The 23,353-nt window shown below is 56.1% G+C and overlaps 3 protein-coding genes and 1 long non-coding RNA gene across 34 annotated transcripts in view; 2 read left to right on the forward strand and 2 right to left on the reverse strand.

The window, feature by feature from the left end:
- The first annotated feature begins 1,891 nt into the window (after positions 1–1,891).
- On the forward strand, positions 1,892–9,538 carry Chrm4 (cholinergic receptor, muscarinic 4). 2 transcript variants are annotated; one of them, NM_007699.2, is made up of 2 exons: positions 1,892–2,046; positions 6,920–9,532. In NM_007699.2, the coding sequence occupies exon 2, from the start codon at positions 6,952–6,954 to the stop codon at positions 8,389–8,391; it is 1,440 nt and encodes a 479-aa protein (NP_031725.1). In that variant the 5' UTR covers positions 1,892–2,046; positions 6,920–6,951; the 3' UTR covers positions 8,392–9,532. The 2 variants fall into 2 exon arrangements, with proteins under 2 accessions (NP_031725.1, XP_006498717.1); XM_006498654.3 differs by lacking the exon at positions 1,892–2,046 and adding an exon at positions 2,070–2,984 and having other exon boundaries at positions 6,920–9,538.
- On the reverse strand, positions 9,508–12,000 carry Mdk (midkine). 7 transcript variants are annotated; one of them, NM_010784.5, is made up of 5 exons: positions 11,633–12,000; positions 11,075–11,151; positions 10,799–10,957; positions 10,521–10,682; positions 9,508–9,818 (listed from the first exon to the last, which is right to left on the reverse strand). In NM_010784.5, exons 2-5 carry the CDS (start codon positions 11,148–11,150, stop codon positions 9,793–9,795), a joined length of 423 nt encoding a protein of 140 aa, NP_034914.1. In that variant the 5' UTR covers position 11,151; positions 11,633–12,000; the 3' UTR covers positions 9,508–9,792. The 7 variants fall into 7 exon arrangements, with proteins under 7 accessions (NP_034914.1, NP_001012336.1, NP_001278410.1 ...); NM_001012336.2 differs by lacking the exon at positions 11,633–12,000 and adding an exon at positions 11,397–11,562; NM_001291481.1 differs by lacking the exon at positions 11,633–12,000 and adding an exon at positions 11,330–11,405.
- On the forward strand, positions 11,920–14,219 carry Gm39876. The gene is made up of 2 exons (XR_866530.3): positions 11,920–12,002; positions 12,340–14,219. It is a non-coding gene; the product is annotated as a predicted gene, 39876 (long non-coding RNA).
- The window catches only part of Dgkz (diacylglycerol kinase zeta), a 43,622-nt gene continuing 32,793 nt past the window's right edge, over positions 12,525–23,353 (reverse strand). For 6 of the 24 annotated variants that reach the window (XM_006498539.1, XM_006498540.2, XM_006498542.4 and 3 more), the window contains 27 exons: positions 22,331–22,387; positions 21,993–22,061; positions 20,668–20,739; positions 20,461–20,577; positions 20,308–20,379; positions 19,951–20,046; positions 19,613–19,695; positions 19,456–19,516; positions 19,254–19,367; positions 19,027–19,167; positions 18,420–18,498; positions 18,212–18,267; positions 18,032–18,094; positions 17,865–17,938; positions 17,671–17,782; positions 17,141–17,340; positions 16,757–16,857; positions 16,561–16,640; positions 16,405–16,477; positions 16,228–16,268; positions 15,525–15,664; positions 14,784–14,815; positions 14,519–14,601; positions 13,869–13,989; positions 13,759–13,792; positions 13,446–13,545; positions 12,526–13,228 (listed from right to left, as the gene is read on the reverse strand). In XM_006498539.1, coding sequence (XP_006498602.1) covers positions 13,112–13,228; positions 13,446–13,545; positions 13,759–13,792; positions 13,869–13,989; positions 14,519–14,601; positions 14,784–14,815; positions 15,525–15,664; positions 16,228–16,268; positions 16,405–16,477; positions 16,561–16,640; positions 16,757–16,857; positions 17,141–17,340; positions 17,671–17,782; positions 17,865–17,938; positions 18,032–18,094; positions 18,212–18,267; positions 18,420–18,498; positions 19,027–19,167; positions 19,254–19,367; positions 19,456–19,516; positions 19,613–19,695; positions 19,951–20,046; positions 20,308–20,379; positions 20,461–20,577; positions 20,668–20,739; positions 21,993–22,061; positions 22,331–22,387 — 2,388 coding nt within the window. In that variant the 3' untranslated portion in view covers positions 12,526–13,111. Of the gene's footprint in view, positions 13,229–13,445; positions 13,546–13,758; positions 13,793–13,868; positions 13,990–14,518; positions 14,602–14,783; positions 15,786–16,227; positions 16,269–16,404; positions 16,478–16,560; positions 16,641–16,756; positions 16,858–17,140; positions 17,341–17,670; positions 17,805–17,864; positions 17,939–18,026; positions 18,095–18,211; positions 18,268–18,419; positions 18,499–19,026; positions 19,182–19,253; positions 19,368–19,455; positions 19,517–19,612; positions 19,696–19,950; positions 20,047–20,307; positions 20,380–20,460; positions 20,578–20,667; positions 20,835–21,992; positions 22,062–22,330; positions 22,388–23,353 lie in introns of those variants that run through there. The other 18 variants (XM_030246477.1, XM_030246478.1, XM_006498538.2 and 15 more) reach the window with 14 other exon arrangements.

Genomic DNA, 23,353 nt, shown 5'->3' on the forward strand with positions numbered 1-23,353 from the left:
ACAGGATATAAAGAGGGTTTGTGATATAGTGGTCTAAAAGTGAGCATGCCTTAACTACCCGTTCTGATTGGTTAGTCATACCTTGTCTCCACACCAGTTCCTTAGGAAGTCCACATCCAGGGAGAGCCTCCTTAGTGGTAAGCCTTTGCAGGACCCCTTACACATTACAACCACATGGTGTCAGCAGGATAAAGACTGGTAGTCCCTTAAGAAAGCGTTCCAAGACCCAGTTAGAACAAAGAAAGCAGAGAGACTAAATTGGGTCCCCTAGTTCCAGCTCAGCTTTCCAGAGTTCACCCGTGAGCTCTGAGATGTAGGTGGGTGAGGTAAAGGCCCAGGCTTCACAGATTGCATTGGCTTTGCCCGTGGTTGGAGGCGTTTTTGTTTTCTGGACCCTCCTGTCCTTAACAAGTCTCCTCATTTGACGGCTTAACATTCTGCCCTCTCCCATACACACAACACTTTCACTCTCCCAAGAGCACCCTGCTCCTGGCCCCCAGGGAGGGGGATATGGTAAAGTGGAAGATGTCGGTAACAACTGAGCCTCTCCTCTCCTGTGAAGTGGGGGCAAGAACAATAGCACTTCCTTCATTTTTTCCTTCAGAGGATCATGGAAGACCAAAGCGCCCATGGGAGGGAAGATGGCTTCTCACACTAGCCTGCCCTCAACTTTGTCCAATGTTGACGTCCCTCTCTTCAGCATGGAGAAACCTGAACCAGGAGCCTTCTCTCACGGACTCTAGCTCAAGTCTCCACTCATTCATTCTCTGTTCCTAACTCCTCTGTCGTTACAAAGCTATCCCTACCACTACCACTGTCCCCAGGAGCCCCTACCAGCCCTTGCAGGAGAGTAGAGGAGAGCTGAGACTCAGGTGGTTTTTCCAAGAAGTCAGCCGGCTTAAAGTTAATTGGCTGTTGACACTCAAGAAGCTTTGTGGGTGACCGGTACTCAGGACCCCGGGCGCGAAGGGGTGCATTCAACCCTGGCTGGCGGGTGCTTGATCTGAGCAACTGGCCTTCGCACCAAGGACGTGTGGGGCTGTCCGAGGTGCTGAACCTGCCTACTTTGGGCCTTAGCCTAGTACTGTTGCGGGAGGTCTAGGAGACTGGACTTTCCTTCATGGCCTGTTCTGTCCCAGGTGACCTTGGGCACCTGGCTTCCCCACATAGGCAGCGATGAACTCATTCGCGGCTGGATAGGAGACTCGTGCCATCTTCAGTCTCACAGCTAATGCGCGTCCCTTCCCGGGCGTGGAGAGTGACAAGATCTTTAGCCAGGGTAGATGCTCGCCTGTCCAGTCTCACCTGCTCTTCCCCAGGCCCCGACGGCTGCAGTCTTTTGGCTGTCCAGCGGCTATCAGGCAGCGCTCTGTCCCGACAGAAGCACGTTGCTAGATCTGCCCCGCCGCACACCAGGGGCCTGTTGGGGCCAAACCCTCAAGACCAGGATTTAACCTCAGGCGGAACGACGAAGGGGCTACAAGCCGTGGAGAGGTTCGAAAACACTTCGGTGTCCAGAGTGCGTGGTTAGGGCGGAGGCGGGGCTCATAGCCAAGCTTGGCCGCCTGGTTCTTCCCCAGCCCGCGAGGGGGCGCCTAGTCCCCATGACAACGCGGACAGCCCCCACCCCACCCCCCGGAGGGCAGAGCCGGAGGCTAATCCTCCCTGGCGACTGTGGGCGGTGCCCTCGGTGCTGGAGTCCGGAGTTGCGGGCCATCTCCCGGGAAGGGTGTGAGCATCAAGGGTGCCTGACACTCCAGGTGGTGACCCCCGCGCGTCGCCGCTGGGTGACCGGCCCCGGGCGGGCGGTGCGTCCCCACCACGATTGGCTGCTTCCCTGTGACATCACGCGGCTCGGAGAAAAGTGCGAGCGTGAGCGCGAGTCGGAGCCACAGCGCCGGGAGCTGCAGGCGAAGCAGGGGCCGCCCCTTGGCACCCTGTCCCCGCCCCCGGCCCCCGGCCCAGTCGCCCACCCCACCGACTCGCAGGGCCTCTGGCTAGTTCCGCCGTCTGTCCGGCGCCAGCGGAGCAAGACAGAAGCAGCGGGTGAGTAACTCCGCGGAATCGCGGGGGCGGGGGGCTTCTATGCAAGATGAGGATGTAGGGTTCTGGGACCCCCTGAAGGTCTCCAGAGGTGGGTCGGGCTGGAACAGGGCCCCAGACCCCTTTGAAAGGCAAGCGCGGTGCGGAAGGGGCGGAGAGCTCAGAGATGGGGCACCCCTCTGGAAGAAGGACCCCAGGTCTCTAAAAGGTTTCTCTAGGTGAACCTCTAGGGATTGGTGATCATTGAGAAGGCTAGGGGAGGAATAGTCCCAGCCCACAGCCCAACCCCGAAGCAGAGCAGCCGTCGGGTCAGGACCCACACTCCCTCACTCCCTCCCGTTGGCTCTTCTTCAAGGCGCCGGAAGATGAAGCCCCAAAGCGCCCGTTTCCCGCCCGTCTCCCTGCCCTCCGTTCCCACCTTGGCCCACCGGGAGCCTCCAGTACGCTCTAGCCCGTTGGAGTCCTCTGTCCGCGACCTTGAGCCCCGACGGAAAACACCCCTGTTCTCTCCTGTTTCCCTTCCCCCTCTCCAGGAGTACCCTCTCTTTTACTCATCCGGGGAGATACATCTCCCAGCCCTCCACCCTCCCAGCTCTTAGAGGAAGTGTTAGGCACAATGATTTGGCCCAATATCCAGCACCCCTCTCTCTTCCCCTAAAGTACAGAGGCTTCTCTCCGCCTCAGGAACAGTCCTGGGGGCCATAGCTTTCCTGAAGTGATCACTTAATAATCGAAAATCTACCCCACGGGCGCCCAGAGCACCCTTTCCCGACTTGTCCCCAGCAGGGGTAGGGGCTCGAGAACCCGCGGAAGCACATTGCCCACGCCCAGAGACTACAGGAACTGCGTGCCTGGGGGTTGATGGGAGGGCGGGGCATCGGAGAACCTTGGCCCTTTCGACCAGGACCCAGACGTGATGGAGCCGGGAGATGGGCCCAAGGGTAAGCCCCGAGATTGTCTTTGAGATAGACCTGAGCCCACAGCTTGGGAACTCGGTGCCTATTTTGACTGACAGGACTAGACAGGGCCTCTCCAGGGGTTGCGGGTTGAAGAGTGAAGAACAATTTTACCCTCCTGACCCAGGCCTCGACTGGGCTCCCCGTTTGGAGGCTCTACCCCTGCCCTCAATGCGTAGGGCACATCAAACTGAGCTCGGTGACCCTCACGGCTCGACGACTATCGCAGAGGCTTCTCGACAGAAGTCAGCCCACTGCTGGGACTGCACGCTCTCCATTCTTGACGATGCAGTTAGGACCAGGTGCCTGGGGCCACTAAGATAATGGTTCCAAAGTCAGGGTTTCTTCGCAGCCCAAATTTTGCTCCTTTCTCAACCCTTTCCCCACCCACAGACCGGGCGCTTGCCGGTGGTTCCCGCCATGGGAACTGGTCATTCGCTGATAGTCCAGCATTTGCTCCCGCACACAAATTCGCGGTTACGGCCACCCAAGCTCTATGGCCAGACACGCACACACATGCACACGCACGTGTCCACATGGCGCTGGTATGCTCACACGTTCAAAGGCGCACCGGTATCCAGGCGTGGCGGGGCGCACACTGGCACATGCAAACAGCTACTAGTGTCTACTCGAGCTCCCGAGTAGTCACACACAAACACAACTCGCACTCGTTTTCCCACCTACACGTTCCTTGATGGGTGCCTTGCGGGGTGCGGGTGGAATCCCGACGCCCTAAAGTTTTTCATCCTCGAAACCCTGGCCGAACCTAAGGGACCTTTGTGGCAACCTGGGACCACGGAGACAGGCAGTATCTCCCTCCCTTTGCTCCTTTGTGGGAGAAGCCCTGCCCTGACGCTTTTCTGTATTTGCGGTTTACTCTGGGACTTGACGTGGTGAACCTCCGGCTCGGGGTCCGGAGCTGGCACCGGGGACCGACATTGCCATCTAGCGGTGCTCACAGGCCAGGGTGATGGCTGCTTGCCTTCTCGGATTCTAGATGGGCGGGATTTGGGGGGGGGGGGGAGGCAGAGAATTGTGCCTGAAGGTGCTGTGGTCTGAACATCTGAGAGACTATCAGAGAAGTCTAGAAAGAAAACTGGGACCAAGTTGAGAAAACTGAATTTACCCAGTCTGCATCTGTCGGGGCTCCGGGAAGACCAAACCACCCACCATTCATCTGGTCATTTACTTGTCAAGGCTGTTTCTTGGTCCCAGGAGGACAAAAGGTCAAACCCAAGTGAGGGAACTGGAATATGAGGGTTCCACATCTAAGATGCATCTTGGGGGGCTTCTATCCTGTGTGGTTTGGGGAATATCTTGGAGATAAAGTGTCGCAGACCCTCCCCTTCTTACGAATGGATGACTTTGATCAGGTTCATTATCACGATGCCCTTCGGTAAGAGGACTTTTATGTCTGTAAGAGGAGGTTACCAATAGTACTTACCTTGTCTGGGTGCTATAGGCAGTAAACTTTGAGGGGCTTCTGACTCAATAAACAAGAGAGATTGTATTTTTCCTAGCTCACACATCTTGCCCCCCACCTCCCCACCTTCATCTTCTTATCCTGCTGGCTGCTGGCTGTGCTCTGGTCCTGAGAGACTAAAGTGAAGGTTTCCTTGGTGCATGCTAATGGCTCCCCTACTGCCTCGTCCCTGTCCCTGCCAGTGGGTATTTGGGGTGGGGTGAGGTAGGGAGAACAGCCTCTATGCTTGATGCTACCCTCCAAGCATCTGATGCTTAAGGCCCCATTTTGGAGCTGAATACCACTGTGGAGTCCCTTGAAAGAACTGATCTGTCTTTTGCCCTTGACTCCTTGGGTGACCTTGGAGTGTCACTACCCCACTTCCTCCTGTCTTCCTTTGACCAGTGGATTTAACTTTGAAGCCAGAAGGCAATCTCTTGTATCTCTTGTGTTGGAGCTGGAGAGCTTGGCCCAAGCTTGGCTGGTGCCATTTCCAGTTGGAGAGCAAGCTGAGGTGCTAAGGGGGTCCCCTGGCTGTTCAAAGGCCATAGTGGGACAAGATCCTCTATTTTGTAAATGACAGAACTAGTTCTCAGAGGGCAAATGGTTCTCCTCGGACTGTACAGCTAGACCTTGCTGGCCTACTATTGAACCCAAGCTGCAGACTTGGCGCCTGTTCCTCCACAGCTGGCTGCTGCACCCTCTCTTCCTCTTACACACACACACAGGCTCGCATGCACGCGCGTGCACGCACACACACACAGATGCACACACAGACGCACAGGACTGCGTATACGACCTGCGTGTGGCTGAGATGGTGCCTTTGTGCGTATGTGGAATGCTTGTGTGTTGGCGGGTGTGAAGGAGGCTGGGCTGAGCGGCTGCCCTGGCACAGCGTGCTGGGCGTGGGCCTCCCTCACATGTATGGAAGAGGAAGGGGAGGAGGAGAGATGAAGGGAGCCTGGTGGGAGGGAAGGCAAACTCTGGGGAGGGGCTCTGTAGGACTTTAGCTGGGTCATCCTCTGTGTGGGATGTGAACTCTTAGGCTGGCTCCGGGGTAATTCCCTCATCTTTTGGCTCCACGAGGGAGCTTGTCCTTAGTTCTTGGGAAATCAAATAGACCCTTCTTCAGCTGCTGTGTCTTTCAGGCTTCTGATTTCTTTGCTGGGGATCTAACAGCCCCCACTCTGTCCATTCTTCACCCCTGGGACTGGGCTGGGCAGGCGAAGCTGAACTTCCTGCGTCATCTCTCTAGTCCCTTTCCTATTCTTCCTCTTCCAGGTGTCCCAGCTCCCACCTCACCTCCTCTGGTCGCTAGCGTGACCTCCCTAGCCCTTAGAACCATCAGGTCCTGTGTCTTTCTTGACTGCTCTCCTTGCTCCCAAATGCACTGGAGCAGCCACAGGATGTCAAGGAAATGTGGAACCTTATTTAACACCTCTGAGCCTGTTTCCTCAATATCTGCCTTCGGTTGTGAGGAAACACAGAGTGCAGGAACTCAGTAGACAATCTATGCTGGCTGCGATGATGATGATGGTGGTGGTGGTGGTGATGATGACGACGACAGTGTAGGAATGGGAGAACAAATCTCCCTTGGCCACGATTGGTTAAGAAATGTCCACGTGGCTGGACATGGTGGAGCATACCTGCAGTTCTGGTCCTCTAGAGGCAGAGGCAGGCAGATCAAGGCCTGTGACTTTGAGGTCAGCCAGGTCTACACAGTAAGACCTTCTTTCAAAAACAAACAAACAAAAAAATTAAAGGAAGAAGAAGAAAGAAAAGAGATGAGCAAGTGGGGCTGCAGATGTAGCTCAGCGGTACACGTGTGTGGCACATGTCTGCCATGTGTATAGCTTTGTCTACAACCTTCAGTAACCAAAAAACAGGGGTTGGGAAGTGACAGGCCTGAGTGGGCAAACAACTAGACATTTGGCCCCGCTGCCTGCTTCAAGTCCTTGGGGCCATTTCCTCATGCCCCTTGCTTTCCTGAGCTCTGTCTCTGGGCCTTTGCCGTATCTCCTTGCCTTCCTTCCCACCAGCTTTCCTCCTTGCCCTCATCTGCGTCATCTTCAGGGTGAGGCCGGTGATCAGCCAGCAAGCACCAAGTTCTCTCCCGTCTTCTCTCTCAGCCTTCCCTTCACCATCTTCTTTCTAGCAGTGTCCCCCTCCCCCGCCATGTGTTTCTGTTTCCCCCCAAAACTAGATGATCCATTCTGAGATGGGGACCATGTGTGTTCATTCACTTTTATAACCTCAGCCCTGAGCTGATTACAGTACTTGCCTGAGGAAGCTTCCAGTAAACGGTAGAGGACTGAGAACTCAGGAATGGTTGGCACAGGGAGCCCTGACATTTTCCTGGATAAAGTTCCTCCAGCCACAGTTTGTGACTCCTCCCCCCCTCCCCCCTCCCCCATCCTCTTCCACCATTCACTTCTGTGCTGTCTCCTTCCTCCTCCAGCCACTGCCCACCTGTCTCCAGTTGGGTTCAGCATGGCGAACTTCACACCTGTCAATGGCAGCTCAGCCAATCAGTCTGTGCGCCTGGTCACAACAGCCCACAACCACCTGGAGACAGTGGAGATGGTGTTCATTGCGACAGTGACTGGTTCCCTGAGCCTGGTGACTGTGGTGGGTAACATCCTGGTGATGCTGTCCATCAAGGTCAACAGGCAGTTGCAGACAGTCAACAACTACTTCCTGTTCAGCCTGGCGTGTGCAGATCTCATCATAGGGGCGTTCTCTATGAACCTTTACACCTTATACATCATCAAGGGCTACTGGCCCCTGGGTGCCGTGGTCTGTGACCTGTGGCTGGCCCTGGACTATGTGGTGAGCAATGCCTCTGTCATGAACCTTCTCATCATCAGCTTTGACCGCTATTTCTGCGTCACCAAGCCCCTCACCTATCCAGCCCGCCGCACTACTAAGATGGCAGGCCTCATGATTGCAGCCGCCTGGGTCTTGTCCTTTGTACTCTGGGCCCCTGCCATCTTGTTCTGGCAGTTTGTGGTGGGCAAGAGGACAGTGCCTGATAACCAGTGCTTCATCCAGTTCTTGTCCAACCCGGCGGTGACCTTCGGCACAGCCATTGCTGCCTTCTACCTGCCTGTGGTCATCATGACGGTGCTGTATATTCATATCTCGCTGGCCAGCCGCAGCCGTGTTCACAAGCATCGACCCGAGGGCCCCAAGGAGAAGAAGGCCAAGACTCTGGCTTTCCTCAAGAGCCCTCTGATGAAGCCGAGCATTAAGAAACCTCCACCAGGGGGCGCTTCTCGAGAGGAACTGCGCAACGGGAAGCTAGAAGAGGCTCCTCCGCCAGCCCTGCCCCCGCCTCCACGCCCAGTGGCTGACAAGGACACTTCCAATGAGTCCAGCTCAGGCAGTGCCACCCAGAACACCAAGGAACGGCCACCCACAGAGCTGTCCACCACAGAGGCCGCCACCACACCAGCGCTGCCCGCTCCTACCCTGCAGCCACGAACCCTCAACCCAGCCTCCAAGTGGTCCAAGATCCAAATTGTGACAAAGCAGACAGGCAGTGAATGTGTGACTGCCATCGAGATCGTACCTGCCACGCCAGCTGGTATGCGCCCAGCAGCCAATGTGGCCCGAAAGTTTGCCAGCATCGCTCGTAACCAGGTGCGCAAGAAGCGGCAGATGGCGGCCCGGGAGCGCAAAGTGACTCGGACAATCTTTGCCATTCTGCTGGCCTTCATCCTCACCTGGACACCCTACAATGTCATGGTCCTGGTGAACACCTTTTGCCAGAGCTGTATCCCCGAAAGGGTGTGGTCCATCGGCTACTGGCTCTGCTACGTCAACAGCACGATCAACCCTGCCTGCTATGCACTCTGCAATGCCACTTTCAAAAAGACCTTCCGGCACCTTTTGCTGTGCCAGTATCGGAACATCGGCACAGCCAGGTAGACGGGCAGGTGCCTTAGGAGGTGCTGGTGTCAAGAGTGTGTACCGGGGAACCACATGGCTCACCGGCTGTGGAGGAGAGAGTAGGCGGCCCCACTCTGAGTTCGCATCTGCTGAAGAGAACAGGTCTCCCAGACACCGTGAGGTACAAGAGGCTCTTCGCTGGGATGGGAGAGCAGATCTCTACTGAAGCCTAGGAGGCTCGGCCCAGGGACGGTCTGAACTGGCACCACCTGGCCCATATCTTTTACCTTGCCTCAGGAAGATGGGGGACGATGGCTGGAGTGGGCAGTGGCTCTATCAAGGCCAACCATCGGTGGAGGTGGATGAATAGAGCAGAACTTGGGAGCATCTTGAGAGGAGCAAAAGGAGCCAGGCTTGCAAGGGTGGGGTCCCCCGTTATGCTGTAATCGGTGCTTTCCGCCTTCCTGCGCCCTCCTCTCCCTTGCATGTAGGCTCAGCCCTTCCCCTGCCCCCAAGTCCCACTCCAAGGTGAGGGACTTCCCTGCCACTGTTGCTCAGCCAGGCTCTGGATGGGAAGCCAAGCCCTTTGGCACTCCCCTGGCCAGCAGTCATCTGGACAGGGCAACTGGGAGGCCATGCTAAGCCGAGATACAGACTCCAGGGGACTGAATCAATTAATGGTGGATCTTATTGTCAAATTGTCAAGAACCCCCCCCCCCAGGTCACACATCAAATGAACAGCAGTGGGCAGTGTTCCTCTCTACCTCTGAGCGGAGGGAGGTATGGGTCCAAGGAGGGAAAGGTGATGGTGGGGAACTTGGTGATCCATACAGCCCACAGTGGCGAATGACACAAGCAAGCACCCTCATGGATCCCCAATGAGAAAATTCCAGACTTGCAGTAGCCTGGACCAGAAACTCTTGATGAGCTGGGACAGAGTTCAAGTGAGTCACCTAGGTCCCCTTCCCTAACCCCAGCCCTGTGGGTCCCTGGGAGACTTTTTTTTTTTTTTTTTTTTTTTTTGTAAATGTTCTGCTCTTTTTCCACGAGCTGTAGGGAGCACTTCCTTCATAGCCCTCAGCTCCCCTCAGTCCATCTTTCCCCATCTTCCCACCTCCGACAGAGCTCCATGGCAAACTGGGAAGGGGCTTTTATATATTAAAAAAGAAGCTTTTATTGGAAAAAAGTGAGTTTATTTTATTCATTTCTTAATAACAAGTATCAGGGTGGGGAGAACAAAAGAGGGTATGGGGAGGCTCACTTTCCAGAATCTCTTGTCCCTCCCCACTTTGGGCACTTGGTGTGGGCGTGAGAGGACAGGCGTGATTGACAGAGCTGACAGGAAGACAAAAGGCACTGGTGGGTTATATCTTGGGCCTGTGGGAGAGGAGGGCTCCGTTCAGGCTCCAGGCGAGGCCGGAGGCTCTCTGGCCTCCTGACTTAGTCCTTTCCTTTTCCTTTCTTGGCTGGAAAACAATAACGGAGATGCATTAGTGCGGTGGGTGACCTAGCTCGGACTCACCAGACAACGCAGACATGTCCATCAAGGAGAGAAAATCCTGCCCCCTAGTGGTGACTGACCAGTTCACCTGGAAGTGGTGGGAAAGGGCAGCCATGTGATATGAAACCTTTCTTTATTCGTTCAACTTTTTAACCCTCGCGCCCCCCCCCCCCCTTTAAAGACAGACTCTCAAGTCTCTCAGTCTGTAACCTTGAACTCAAGGCAGTGTTACTGCCTCAGTCCTGAAGTGCCGCTTTTTACAGGCACGAGCTACCAAGCCTGACTTTCAACTTTCTATTTTCATCTAGGATCAGAGTACTCCAAGTTCCTCACCGGGGAAATGGGCAGAGTCACCTCTGCCCTGCTGGCCTCAATAGCTGTTGGGAGTCAGGTAGCAGCATGTACCTTTGGGACAGCCTTTCCATAGTTTTAAGCGCAGAGTTAACTCCTCCCTGATCCCACCCCACCTTCCTCAGTTGACAAAGACAAGCCTTTCCCAGGAACCCAGGTCGGATGATCCAACAGAAAGAGTAGTTCCTACTTGGGCAGAGGGTTTAGCATCTCCTGAGAGTGGCCCTCAAGTGCCTGCCCATTCCTAACTTTAAGACTGCTCTGCAGAGACAGAGCATGGAGTAGCCTGGCCCACAACCCCACCATATTCGCTGACCTTTGGTCTTTGACTTGGTCTTGGAGGTGCAGGGCTTAGTCACGCGGATGGTCTCCTGGCACTGGGCATTGTACCGCGCCTTCTTCAGGGTCCCTTGGCGGGCTTTGGTGCCAGTGCTCCCATCACACGCCCCCCAGCTCTCAAACTTGTATTTGCAGTCGGCTGATGGGAGAGTGGCCCCACGGTGAGAGACAGGAGGGTTGTGGATGTCCTCCCTGCCTCCGGTTTATAAGGACATACCCTCTGGCTTCCCGCCCTCCTCCCGCGCGCCACCTCACCTCCAAATTCCTTCTTCCAGTTGCAGGGCACCTTGCAATGGACGCGCTGGGTCTGGGCCCCACAGGTACCCTCGCGGAAGCCCATGCCGCAGTCCTTGCTGCTGGGGGTGCAGGGCCCCCAGGTCCACTCCGAACACTCGCTGCCCTTCTTCACCTTCTCTACAGGGCGCAAGGAACAAAGTTAAGGACATGGCGTGCCGGACCAGCACTTGGTCACACGGCCTGCCTCACCTGCCCACCCCAGCTTTTACTCCTGAGCCCATCCTATCCCATCACCTTTTTTTTTGGCCACCGCGGACGTGACCACCAAGAGGGCAAGAAGGGCGAGAAGGAAGAAGCCTCGGTGCTGCATCCTAGGGGTAAAACCTGGGTTAGAGTTTCTCGCCTAGTCTCTTCTCCGCTAGGAACCGCGGGAAGGACCTCCCACCCTTGACTGACTTGTCCCACTTTCCAGGCCCAAAACGTCGGACCGACAAGGGGGAGACGGAGGGAGGACTTGGAACCGATGTCTCAGCGTACCCCCACCCCCACCTCAGCCCCCTTGGTGGCAGAGCAGCCGCCTGAAGGGACTGGGGCCACAGCCACTGCGTGCGCTCACTCGCTCACTGCTCGATGCTTCGCTCCCTCCCGCTCCGGCCTGTCCCGCTAAGGCCGCTAAGGCCCCTTTTGTCTCCAGAACCGGTCTGAGCCGGTCACATGGGCCCCCGCCCCTCCCCCCATCCCGTGGAAGGACCCGCCCCCTCCCCCCAAACCCGCACCTCCCCAGACCCCCCTAGTCCCCGCCTCCACTCCCGCCCCTCGCCGAGCCGGGACTCCCGCGTCTGTGCCTCTCACCTCTGATCTCTGGGTCTCTGGTCCTGGAGTTCGGTTTTACCAGTGCGCTTCTGGCTCAGGTCCCCTCGTAGCAGGCCCAGCTCTCTATCCCCTCCCCTTCCCCTGGTCTAGGCCTGTCTATACTTTTCCCTCTCGCAGCCTGTCAGCTCTCAGGTCACCACTTCGCTTGCCCACCGCGGGCCCCGGGAGTATGTCCTGGTGTCACAGGCTCGGGGCGGCCACCGCACCCGCGAACCTTCCCTTCGAGGCCCGGCTCACCTCCGGCTTGGTTTTTTTTTTTTTTTTTTTTTTTTAATCAGTTCACTCAGAGTGCAAGAAGGGTCTCTGATGTGGCAGGGAGCTGGGTACCTGGGACCTCAGATGGCTCCGGGTGAGCAAGGCTCGAGAGCCTTTTTCTAGTGCAGGTTTGGGGGAGGAGGAGGAGGGAAGGGCGTTGGGGGGGATGGGGAAGCACATAGAAATGAGTTTGGTAAATCTTGTCGCTGACAAGAGCTGTCTGAGAAGTTCCAGACCGGGCTTCCCCCGGAGGTGATAACCGCCCACCCCTGACCCTGGGGCCTCAGGCTCACCTCAAGCAGATCCCCCCCCCCCCCCCCAGTACAAGCCAGGGGGAGGGGACTGCTCCAGGGCACAGGGCCAAAAGACCAAAGAACCCAAGCCTGGCCCCCGCCCCACCTCTTTTACTTTCATTGTTATCATCCCTGCAGGAGCGGGAAAATCAGCTCCGCCCCAGGCGCTGTGAGCCTAAGGCCCTAGGCAGAGGTCAGGATCGGGGCAGACCCATCTCCCGAAGTGATCTGAGATGTTGGTGGCCATTTCCCCGACCCCAAGGATTACCCAGCACACACCATTGCTCATGTGAGTCCCCCACAACAAGAAAAAAAGAAAACAAGAAAGGAAAAAAAATTCACTTTACTGAGTCACACCCAGCTGTAAACAAGTCACCGTGGGAGCCCCACCCCCCACCCCAGGCCATACAGTCCGAAATGAAATGGCTGGATACATGAGGAGGAAGACCAGGGTAGGTGCCAAGCAGGGCAGCGGGCAAGTGAATACAGCAGGCTCTTGAGTTTCTGGGATGCCCAGGGTGGGTGGATCAGAGAGGAGGGTTAGGTACCCAGAACCCTCCAGAGAGCCCAAAGGATCAGGTGGCTTTTGAAAGTCCTGCTGAGTGCAGGCCTCCCTGACATCGATGCTGAGCTCTGTCCAGCCCTTCCATCTGCTGTGGTGAGCTGGAGGCTGCCCTGAAGGGAGGGAACCAGCCAGCCCAGCCTGTTTCCTGTTCCCCATGAAACCAGGGACAGGTGAGAGTCCAGCTCCTTAGAGTCCAGCCCTAGATCTGAACAGCTTCTCAGGGGGTGGCACGGGGCTCCTTCCCTGTGGCAGGGTCCCCCCATAGCCATCTGACAGGAATGTGGCAGTGAGATGGGCAAGGAGAGTCCTCTGGTAGTGTCCCTTGTTGATCCATGGTCCCCTTAACTACACAGCTGTCTCCTGGTCCTCACGCTGGATCATCTGGTAATGCTGTCTGTTCTCCAGGTAGGCAGCGAGCTCTGTGTCTTGAGCCTTCTCAGCGCGCTGCCGGGGAGTGTCGCCCTGGAAAAGGGTGGAAGGGCCCCCAAGGCCTTAGGAAAGGGCAGGGGTTCTTCTACGGAGCCAGAGGGGGAGGGTATCCTCAGAGGTCACAAGCTTTCCCCCTGCTGGCTCAGGTTTCTCAGGGCCTGGACTGTGTTGGCTCAGAAGAGCTTGAAATTCCCTAGCCCTGCCCCCAAGTCTGGGAAAGGGTGAGTTTGTGCTCTGCCAGGCAACTCACCTGCAGATCTGTCTTCATGAGGGAGGCCCCGGCTTCCACAATGTAGTGGCAGATGGTGCGCTGACCCAGGGCGGCTGCCTGGTGTAGACAGGTCTCCCCACTGGGGAACAGGGGCTGGTTGTAGACACTTGCAGTTCTCTAGGCCTGCCCAGCAGTCTCCCAACAGCCATTAGAAAGGGCAGGAGTTTGGCAAGAGGGGGAAGGGTGCTCAGTGCTAGCCACAAAGGGTTCTTGGGCTCTGGGTGACCAAATGGTTAGACCTGAAGGAAGGTGGTTTTCTGGTGAACCAGGGGCCTGTGTCTCAGATACTCACTTCTCCTCCACAGCATCAAGGATCTCTGGAGGTGCTGCAGATAAAAGGAAAGGGGATGCTAAGAGCCTGGCTCCCCCTTTCTCCCTCCCAGCCCCAGCAACGCAGCTTACCATGATCCAGCAGATAGCGGACCACTTCCTTACTGCCAGTGCTGACCGCGTGGTGCAAGAGCGTGCGGCTCTTCTGGTCACGGTGCATGAGGTCACCTCCTGCTCGGTGTAGCTCCTGGAGCTAAGGGCAGTGGGCAGGGTAGAGCAGGGCTGGATCACCCACCCTTCACAGGCATGGACCCAGGCACAGGCTCACTTAAGTTACTCCTTAGGCACTTCTGAGGCTTTGGTTTTTTGGTCTTTTTCTGTAGTCTTGACTGTCCTCAACTAGGTAGACAAGGTTAGCCTCAAACTCACAGGGACCCTACTGCTTCTGCCTCCTAAGTGCTGGATTAAACGTGTGCGCCCCCACACCTGGCTTCTGAGGGTGTTTTTGGAGTCATTAGAGGCATAAGTCTTGTCATCCTATGAATGAGGGACTCCCCCAAATGCACAGCCAACCAAGCCAGAGAGCCCATAGTTCCTTTAAGACCGACCCCCTTCCAAGTACAAGGGACAGGGGACAGGCAAACTGTATTAAGTAGTCCCTAGTCGGAAGCCACCTAGACAGGGCAGCACCATAGAGGACCAGCTGATGACAGATGACAAGGGCCCAATCCCTCCCTGGGTGAGGGCCTCCAGAGGCAAGGCCAAGCTTTGACTAGTAGTACCTTGCAGCAGTCATTCCTCTTGGCTGCTTCAATCAGTTCTTCACCTGCACAGAAGAGCTGCCCATCAACCCTGAGGTCAGAGGCTGAACATGGGTTGATGTGTGAACAATGTGGGGCGTGTATGTCAAAGGCTGGGCTTGTGCAGGAAAGCGATCCCACGGGACTCAATGGCTATGCGTGTGAGCTATAGTGAACCCTGACCCCCCACTGAGCCTCCCACATATGACCAGGGAAAGCAGCAGGGCTTTAGGGGAAGAGGCCTCACCTTGGGGCAGTGCAGTGTCCCCCTGCATTGACCTGTGAACAGAACAGGGTGAGATGTGACCCAGCTCAGCTCAGCTGGCCTCCTTCCCTGGTACCAACCATGGTGGCCTTCATTTTTTCCAGAGTACTGAATGCCTACTGTGTATCACACACTGTAGGGTACAAGTAGGGAGCGAGCAGACAGATGGAGACCCTGGCCTCATGGGGTTCATGTCCTAGCTCGGACACAAGCCAACCAATGATCAAGGGATCTGGAAGTGCCACTAAACACAGCAGGGCAGTGTGACCAAGCGGAGGTGGACACTTTCCAACCCGCAGGTGGCATTCCTGGAAAAGATCCCTCTGAGAGGGAAAAGCCAAGCTAAGATGGAGGTGGGGAGTGTCTGAGACAATAAGGGCAAAAGTCCAGAGGATGGCCTGGGACCCCCCCAAGGAACCCGGGCTGAGGCCCTGTGGTGACAAACGGGAAATGCTGGGCTTAGAGAGGCCAGGAGGTGCAGAATGGAAGAGCTTCTAAGAGAGGGTGTTCTGAGCTGGGAGTGGCCGGTTTGGACTTGCACTTTCAGGCCTGGAGACAGTAGAATGGGGGGGTGCTCCCGCTGGTGGGGGGCACGATAGCAGAGGGACAGAGTGTGGTGCTCCTAAGTGCTCCTGCTGGTGGAAATTCCATGCCTGCAGCCAGCAGACAGGATTTAAAGCCAGGGGAGAGGTGGTTGGGGGGCTCTGGGGCTCTGGGACTCACCCGGGTGTAGGGGAGCAGGGGGAAGCAGGGAGTGGGGAGGTAGGGGTGGGGAGGTCAGGCCGGGCTGATGCTCCCAGAAGCTCTGGGTCTAGGATGTAAATCTCGTCCTGGGCAATCTCCGTCACATAGTTGAGGTGCTCCTGTCGGGGAGGGGGTTAGAACTGAAGGTCGGTCCGTCCGTCCGTCCGTCCGTGCTGGGCACACGGCCCTTAGTTTCCAGTGGCGGGGGGCGGTTTGGGGACCAGAAGCAAGGCAGCAGACCTAGAGAAGCCTCTCTCAGACCAAGAACTCCCAGGGGAGGCAGCAGGGAGGTGGGTTACCCCTCTTCCCACCCCTTAGTTTCCATTATTGCTTTCCATGGTTCCCTGGCCTCTATGTGTGGCATTCACCAGCTCAACAACTACCTCCCACTGCCAAGACAGGTGATCTAGCCCCGGCTATTTTCTTCTGTTTCCCTGGATAGCAATGCACTTCCAGGCCCTCCCTTCCACCCACCTAGAAAGCCTTTTCTGGCATGCCAGCTTTTTCTGTTGGCGCCATCCCTGTGCATTCCTGGAGGGTGGGGACATGTGATCCACAGCCACAGGCATGTGAGTATATTATAGCCATAGGCTGTGGTGAGCGTGCCTGGCTTGTGCCCCTAACCCCGAGGCTTGCCCACAGAGGTCTGAGTGTGTGGATGGCGAAGGCCTGCAGGGCTCACCTGGGCTCTGTCGATCCTGTAGAAGCGGCTGGCAGTGGTGGCTATAGAAGAGAGTATGAGGCTGAGTATGAGGTCTGTCCTTATCCCAGCCCAGCTCTTCTGTTAAATCAGCCCAGGTTCCCCCACCAGCAGGACGGCCTAGCCCTACCTAGAAAGGACCCTTCATGTCGGACTCACCATCCAGGAAACACCACTTGGAGGAGAGTTGGTGGCACATCGGGGACTTGGCTCCAGCCCCATCGGGCTCCTGCTGAGACAGAAGCAAAGGTCGTGGTGGGTCACAGCTAGGCTGGGAAGCTCACTGCCCCACCTCCTCCTGCTCCCATTAGTTACCCGCTGCAGTCTCTCAATGTGGGCGCGGCAGAGCTCCAGGTCACTGTCTCCGGGGACCACCACAGTGCCCAGAGGCACAGCTACAAGACAGAGAGGCCCTCCAGCAACTGGCTGCATGTTCCTGCTGCATGGCTGCATGTCCCAGGCAGCCCAGCAGCTGCTCGCCCCTCCCTGCCCCAGCCCTGCAGCCACTCACAGGCTTCCTTGAGCTGCTCCTTGTCATAATGTAGAGCCTCGTAGTCGTGCATACTGACCCTGCTCACCTGGATCCTCAGCTGCTCAGGAACTGGCTGCTGGCTGTAGGGTGGAGCCAATGACAGGGAACTCAGCAAGGAGCCTGCCTAGCATCTGGATCCTCAGCTGGGTACTGGGCCAGGTCCTAAGAGGGGCATCCTGCCTCCCTCCCAAAACCCCTCACTTAGGATGCCAGAGGACCTAAGGGCTTATCCATGCTAACCAAGGGCTCTCACTGAGCCATATAACCAGACTACAAGTCCCTCTTTGCAGGTCAGTAAACTAAAGCTCTGGTAAGGCGGAGCCTGGGCCCGGGCCCCAGCACTGTGGCCTACACAGAACCTACTCGCTGTGCAGTGGGGCAGTACTCCGGCGCTTGGCCTTCTGCACCATAGTGGCCTGGTTGCGCAGGGCAATTCGAATCCGTGATGCTGAAAGCTTGCAGGGCTCACCGTCCACCTGCACAGGGATGGCCTTGGCAGTGGTGAGCAGCACTTCTCGGCACTGCGTCAATCGCTCGCCGTGCCCACCCACCTGCAGTGCTGCCTGTGGGCATAGGATGCTCAGGTCAGGTCAGGTGTGGGCGGGGCAAGCTCTGTTCTTTCCAGAGATGCTCTGGTGAGGGGACAAACACAAGAGGGAACCCCAGACAGAATACAGAATGGAGGGATAAGGCAAAGGTGTCAAAGACTCCCTCGTCAGATGGAATAAAAGTGTCCTCCCCTACAGCAAAAGGAGGGAGGGCAAGAGTCACTGTCCAACTGTAGAACAGAGGACACGGAACCTTCAACCAGAGGAAAGAGCAGAGGTGGCTACTCTGCTCTGGCCAGGGAAAGGAAGGGTAGAGACAACGCAGGACTAGGGCGGACCGCTCACCAAGGATGTCATGGTGAAGCCGATGACCTCCAGGTAGCCATCATCATGCCTCTGGGGCTCGAAGTCATGGTGCTCCCCGGGGTGGCCCCAGGGCATGGTGCCTGCACAGTACCTAAGGGAGGACAATTGAAGGGCTGTGGCATGGAGTCAGCAGGGTGGGACACGGGGCCCACAGGAGCCACCGCCGTACTCACCTGGGGATATTCAGAAAGACGATGCACTGCGGTTTCAGGTCCTGAATCTTGGGGGTTAGGTCCATTCCGTCACACTGCACACAGGAACAGGGAATGTTGGAAACACGTGCACCCAGGTGACCTCCCTCCTCCTGGCCCCCCAGTGGGTGTCAATCAGCACTCCTCACCACTACTCGGATGTGCTTGGCTAAGTCCTTGGAGCTGCCCATCAGGAAGTCAGAGAAGGCCGTCTGTGGAAGACAGGGGGTGTGTCATCATCTCATGACAGGGCCTTCCTTCACCACGGTATCATAGGGCTCCTGTGACTTGCATAAAGGAGGCTGGGGGCTGGCTGGCCCCAGACTCACCCCAGCATAGAACATCTTATTCCGAAAGCGGCTGTTGAACTTCTCTGGGTTGGCTTCTGGGTAGAGATCAGGGGTGGTAAAGTCAGTCAGCCTGCTGGTGCATCCCAGGCTGGGGTCGTGGGGAGACTAAGGGAGCAAAGGCCGACACTCCTGAACCTCCCACGCCTACCCTGGCCTCCCACAGCCCCTTCAGCAGGAGGGTGCTAACCTCGAGACTCATGAAATTCCAGGGTGACGTGGGCATCGAAGCCCAGGCTGAAGTAGTTGTTAAAGACATCCAGGGGCAGCTAGAAAAATGTCAAGGGGTAGAAATGACAGAGTTGTCTCACATGTGTCAACTCTTTCCAATATCAGCACCCACTGCCCTTGCTCAGCCAAACTACTTGTAGAGGCCTTTGTGTCAAGTAAAGAGTGTTTCAAAGTTCCCCCAGCACTGCTTGGGAGGCCCTGCTCTTGCAGCGGGGAAGGGAGCCAGCAGCTCCTCAGAGGGCCTGCTGGGTCCCTACAGCACTGTGCCCTCAGATGCCATGGACTGCATCAACTCCAGGAACAGGGGACTTAAGTATCGCCACTGCTTAGGATAGAACCTGGCACACTGGAGACTCTCACCAGGCATGTGCCGGGAGGCTGAGGAAGAAGCTAGCGTTCAGTGGGTACCATTCTCCTGGGATAGAAAGAGGCTGGAATGTGAAGAACTAGAAACTCACCACATTCCCAGGACCGGGTGATAGGTGTGTAGAGTCCAGCCAGGTCCTTGAATCCCTGACTCATGAACCACCCCCTTGCAGACCTGGCTGTCGTCCTGGTTGACCTACCCGGTCAGTGGCTCCATCATCTCGCTCCTCAGGCCCCGCCTCAGGGTTGGGCTCTGCTCGGAGGTCCCAACGGTCCAGCTGTACCACATTCCCCTCCTCAACATGGGAAAGGATCTTTGACACAGGCTCATCTGTGTAACCCTGGTGGGAGGAGACTAAGACTGAGCTTTCCCTGTGGTCAAAGGTTCCCTCTCCTTCCTGGCAACCCTGACCTAAAGGACACTTACCCCACCCCAGTTGAGGGTTCGGGCCAGGTCATTGCCAGTGCCCAGAGGCAGGATGGCTACAGGAGGCGGTGGTTTTAAGCGCAGCTGGTCCAGGGTGGAGAGAATCCAGCCAACCTGGAGGAGGGCAGAGCAAAGTGGGTCAGTCAGGCCTGAGATGGAGGAGCTATGTGCATCAGGCCTGAGCCCGGCTCTCAGAACTCACCGTGCCATCACCCCCGCAAGCCAGAATCCTCAAATTATGTACTTTGCGGTACATTTCCAGCCTGGGCCAGGGGAGGACAGGAATAGTCAGGAGACATGCGCCACAGTCAGAGTCTTGCAACCTCCCTGTCCCCCAGAGAATCTGATGGAGTACTCACGCTTCCCTGGGTCCTCCCTGGCTCAGATCAAAGACTTGTCGGGGATTCAGATACCACAAAAAAGACTGGATGATCTTGGCACCCTGCAGGGACAGCCGAGGGACAATGAGGAGGGGCATGAGGTGAGGAGGTATCCTATCAGAGGCATACAGGGGATTGTGGAAGCCAGATACAGTAAAGGCTGGTATGGTACAGGGTCTTCTCAGGGTCCCAGGGAAAAGCAAGGTAGAAGCTAAAGCCCCAAATTGTTGCTGAAAACAACTATGGGCAGGTGGGTATAACAAACACCAGCCACCTTCTCACTCGTGGCTCTGGGTAGAAAGAAAGCTTGTGCTTACCTGGTTGCCCCCACTCTTGGGGTTCACAAACACCAGCAGGGGTTTCATGAGGGGGGATGGGGTGGGTCTGATGATGAAGGGTCTCCAGCGGCCTTCCTGGGAGTCAGAGAGACTTTAATGTGCTTTCCTGGCCTATCTTATATCCTTCCCAGCATCCCCTGCCACAAATGAGAACACCCTCACAAATCTGACCTTTCATGGCCTGTCCACAAGGAACAAGAAAGCTGATCCCCCACATCCTCGGATCCCAAGAGCCCAACCCGAGCCAGGATAAATGAATAGTAAGGTCCACAGTGCCCAGACAGAGAAGATTCCCCTCCCGGTTCTCAGTTCCAACCCTCCTAGCCTGGGTCTTACCTCAGGTCCTTTCTTGCTGGACCTCCTCTTGAAGGACGCTCTCTTTTTCTTCTTGCTGGCCTTGAGGGTGTTCTGTAAAGGAAGCAGGGATGGTAGCTAGGTGTGACTGGTAGGACCCACGGGGAAGGGGCTAAGGGGAAAGGCAGGCCTCACCTGGGGCCTCCGGGCCCGCAGGATCCAGGTGGGTGGGATGACCACGGCTGCATGCACCCCTAGGGAGCAGGGTTCCTCAATCTGTTGCATCATGAAGCACGACACCTTGCTGTGGTACTGGAAGACAGCCAGGGGCAAGGCTGAGCTGGGTCAGGATAATTCTGGGGACCCAAAAGCGCCCAGTACAGGCTCACAGGGACTACTTACTGCCTGTTTGCACCAGGAGCAGCTGATGGCTACGATCTCCTTGCTGTGGAAGGTGAACTTCTGCTGGAAGCCCTGAGGGAGGACAGGGTGGCTAGGGGACAAGGTAGCCTACGAGACCCAGCTATGCTGCTGCCAACCTTTCATCACCCAGGAAAACCAAGCACATTCTTTAAAAAAAAAAGATTTATTTATTTTATGTATATGAGCACACTGTAGCTGTCTTCAGACACACGAGAAGAGGGCATTGGATCCCATTACAGATGGTTGTGAGCCACCATGTGGTTGCTGGGATTTGAACTCAGGACCTCTGGAAGAGCAGTCAGTATTCTTAACCACTGAGTCATTTCTCTGGCCCCAACCAAGCACATTTTAAAAAATAATATACCCAGGGAAGTGGTGGCGCACACCTTTAATCCCAGCACTTGAGAAGCAGAGGCAGGCGCATTTCTGAGTTTGAGGCCAGCCTGGTCTACAGAGTGAGTTCCAGGACAGCCAGGGCTACACAGAAAGACACTGGGCAGGGCCCCAAGGGCAGGGAGGCTTTGCTAGGAGCCCATGAGCGCTGTAGCCGACTACAAAATGGAGATCTGCCTAACTCAGGTTTCCTTCTGCCCCCAGATCTAGACAGGCCCATTCAAGGTCTGTAAGTTAAAGTAAGTTGACTACTTAGTGTCCTGATATATCCATGCCCTGTCAGGAAATCATTATCAAGGGCTACTATATGTAGGGCACAGGAAAACCATGGAAGAATGAGCCCCTGCATTCTTTTTTTTTCTTTTTTTTCTTTTTTTTTTTTTAGTTTTTCGAGACAGGGTTTCTCTGTGTAGCCCTGGCTGTCCTGGAACTCACTCTATAGACCAGGCTGGCCTCGAACTCAGAAATCCGCCTGCCTCTGCCTCCCGAGTGCTGGGATTAAAGGTGTGCGCCACCATGCCCAGCAAGCCCCTGCATTCTTGAGAGGCTGTCTGAGGGAGACAGACAAGCAGGTGACAGGCGAGCAAGCACCAGTACTGAGCAGTGCACAAGCCGCTGTCCTAGGAGGCAGGGGCCTGCCGCCAGACTCAGGGCTTCACACTTGACACTCCCTGAGTAGCTCCTGAACTGAGTTGTGAAAGGCCATAAGGCTCTCAAAGGGTCACTAAGTCAGAAGAAAATAATTCATGCCCTTGCTTAACTCAGAGACCAAAGGCACAGCCAGGAGGCTTAGGGACTGAATGAGTGACAATAAACCCGACACTCCATTCAAGAGCTACTGTCAGTGACCACACTGAAGCCACAGGACCAGTGGGCAGCGTGAATCTGGTGCCCTCAGGCCGCGCCCTTACCTTCCCACAGTGCCGACACTTGCCATCCTGGCGTCGTCTGTGGACCCAGTGGTGTCTTACGAAGGTTGGCTGGAGGACAGAAAGGTCATGGGGATGGGTGAGGGGTTGGACAGATACAGCCCTGGACTCAGTCCACAGGAATCCCTCTGCAGTCCCTTGGATACACATGTGGAACCCCACTTATATGCAGACAGGACAGCTGACTTTCCCTTTGGGTGACCCAGAACCTCAGCCTAGAGGTTGACCACCCCCCCCCCTGGTGGCACTGCTGGGGCACTGCAGTGGATCCCTTAGGAGCCTGGGCCTCTCTGCTCCTATCTGCTGGCCTGGACACTTACCTCACGGACATTCCTGGAGCCTGATTCGCGGAAGGACGGCTTACAGCGGAAATTGATCTGTGAAACATTGCAGCGACCACCAAAATGTCAGAGCCTTCTTGGGGACAGAGTCACTCACCTAGAGTCAACCCCACAGGCGAGCAGAATCCCCAACCATCCCAAGAGCTATGCGGAACATGGATACCCCTCTCAGAAGCCTTCCTGACCGCTAGTCAAAGGGTCTTCCCTTCTTTTACTTAAGGGACATGGACAGAGAGGCTGGGTTGGGGGTCCAGGTCCACCATGTATACTGTGGGAAGTGGGGGACTCAGTTTGTTCGTCTTTTTGCTTCCTCGCTCTCCAGCTAAAGTGAAAGCAGGACCAATCCCTCCTGTGGACTGTGTAGACTGGCCCCTGGAGACCCTTAGCCAGTAAGCTAAACCCAAACCCAGGTTCATGGTCACCTTCCATGATGGGCTGCATATTCTCTCTCTCTCTCTCTCTCACACACACACACACACACACACAGAGCACATGTATTAGTGCTCTGGCTGTCCTGGAATTCTCTACATAAACCAGACTGGCTTTAAATTTGAAGAGATCATCTTGCCTTCCATATGCTGGGATTTGTGGGCATCTCCCACTACCCCAGTGTGTGATACATTTCTATTTTTCTTTCCCCAAAAGTGCCTGCTTCAGTCTCAGAAGAGCCACAGGAAAGTCTCACTGTACAGTCTGAGGACTAGAGAAGACGGCCCAAACCAGCCTTGCTCAGGGTATTTCTGCTCTTAAAGACCCTGTCACATGATGTCCTGATTTCTGCAGGCCCAGGAGCTCCTGTCTCCCATGCCAGGCCTCTTTCCCATCGCCTGAGCCCTAGTCTGCCATCCCCCCACCCCCAGACACACTCAATGGTCCTTGGGGAAGATTTTACAGAGGTAGCATGTCAGGGGCACGGGTGAGCTCAGTCACGCGTGAGCACCGTGTTGCCAGAAAGTTTGACAATTTTGTTTTCTTTTTCAAGAACTGGGGATGAAGCTAGGG

The sequence above is a fragment of the Mus musculus genome, chromosome 2, assembly GCF_000001635.26.
Source record: "Mus musculus strain C57BL/6J chromosome 2, GRCm38.p6 C57BL/6J".
Taxonomy (NCBI): Eukaryota; Metazoa; Chordata; class Mammalia; order Rodentia; family Muridae; genus Mus; species Mus musculus.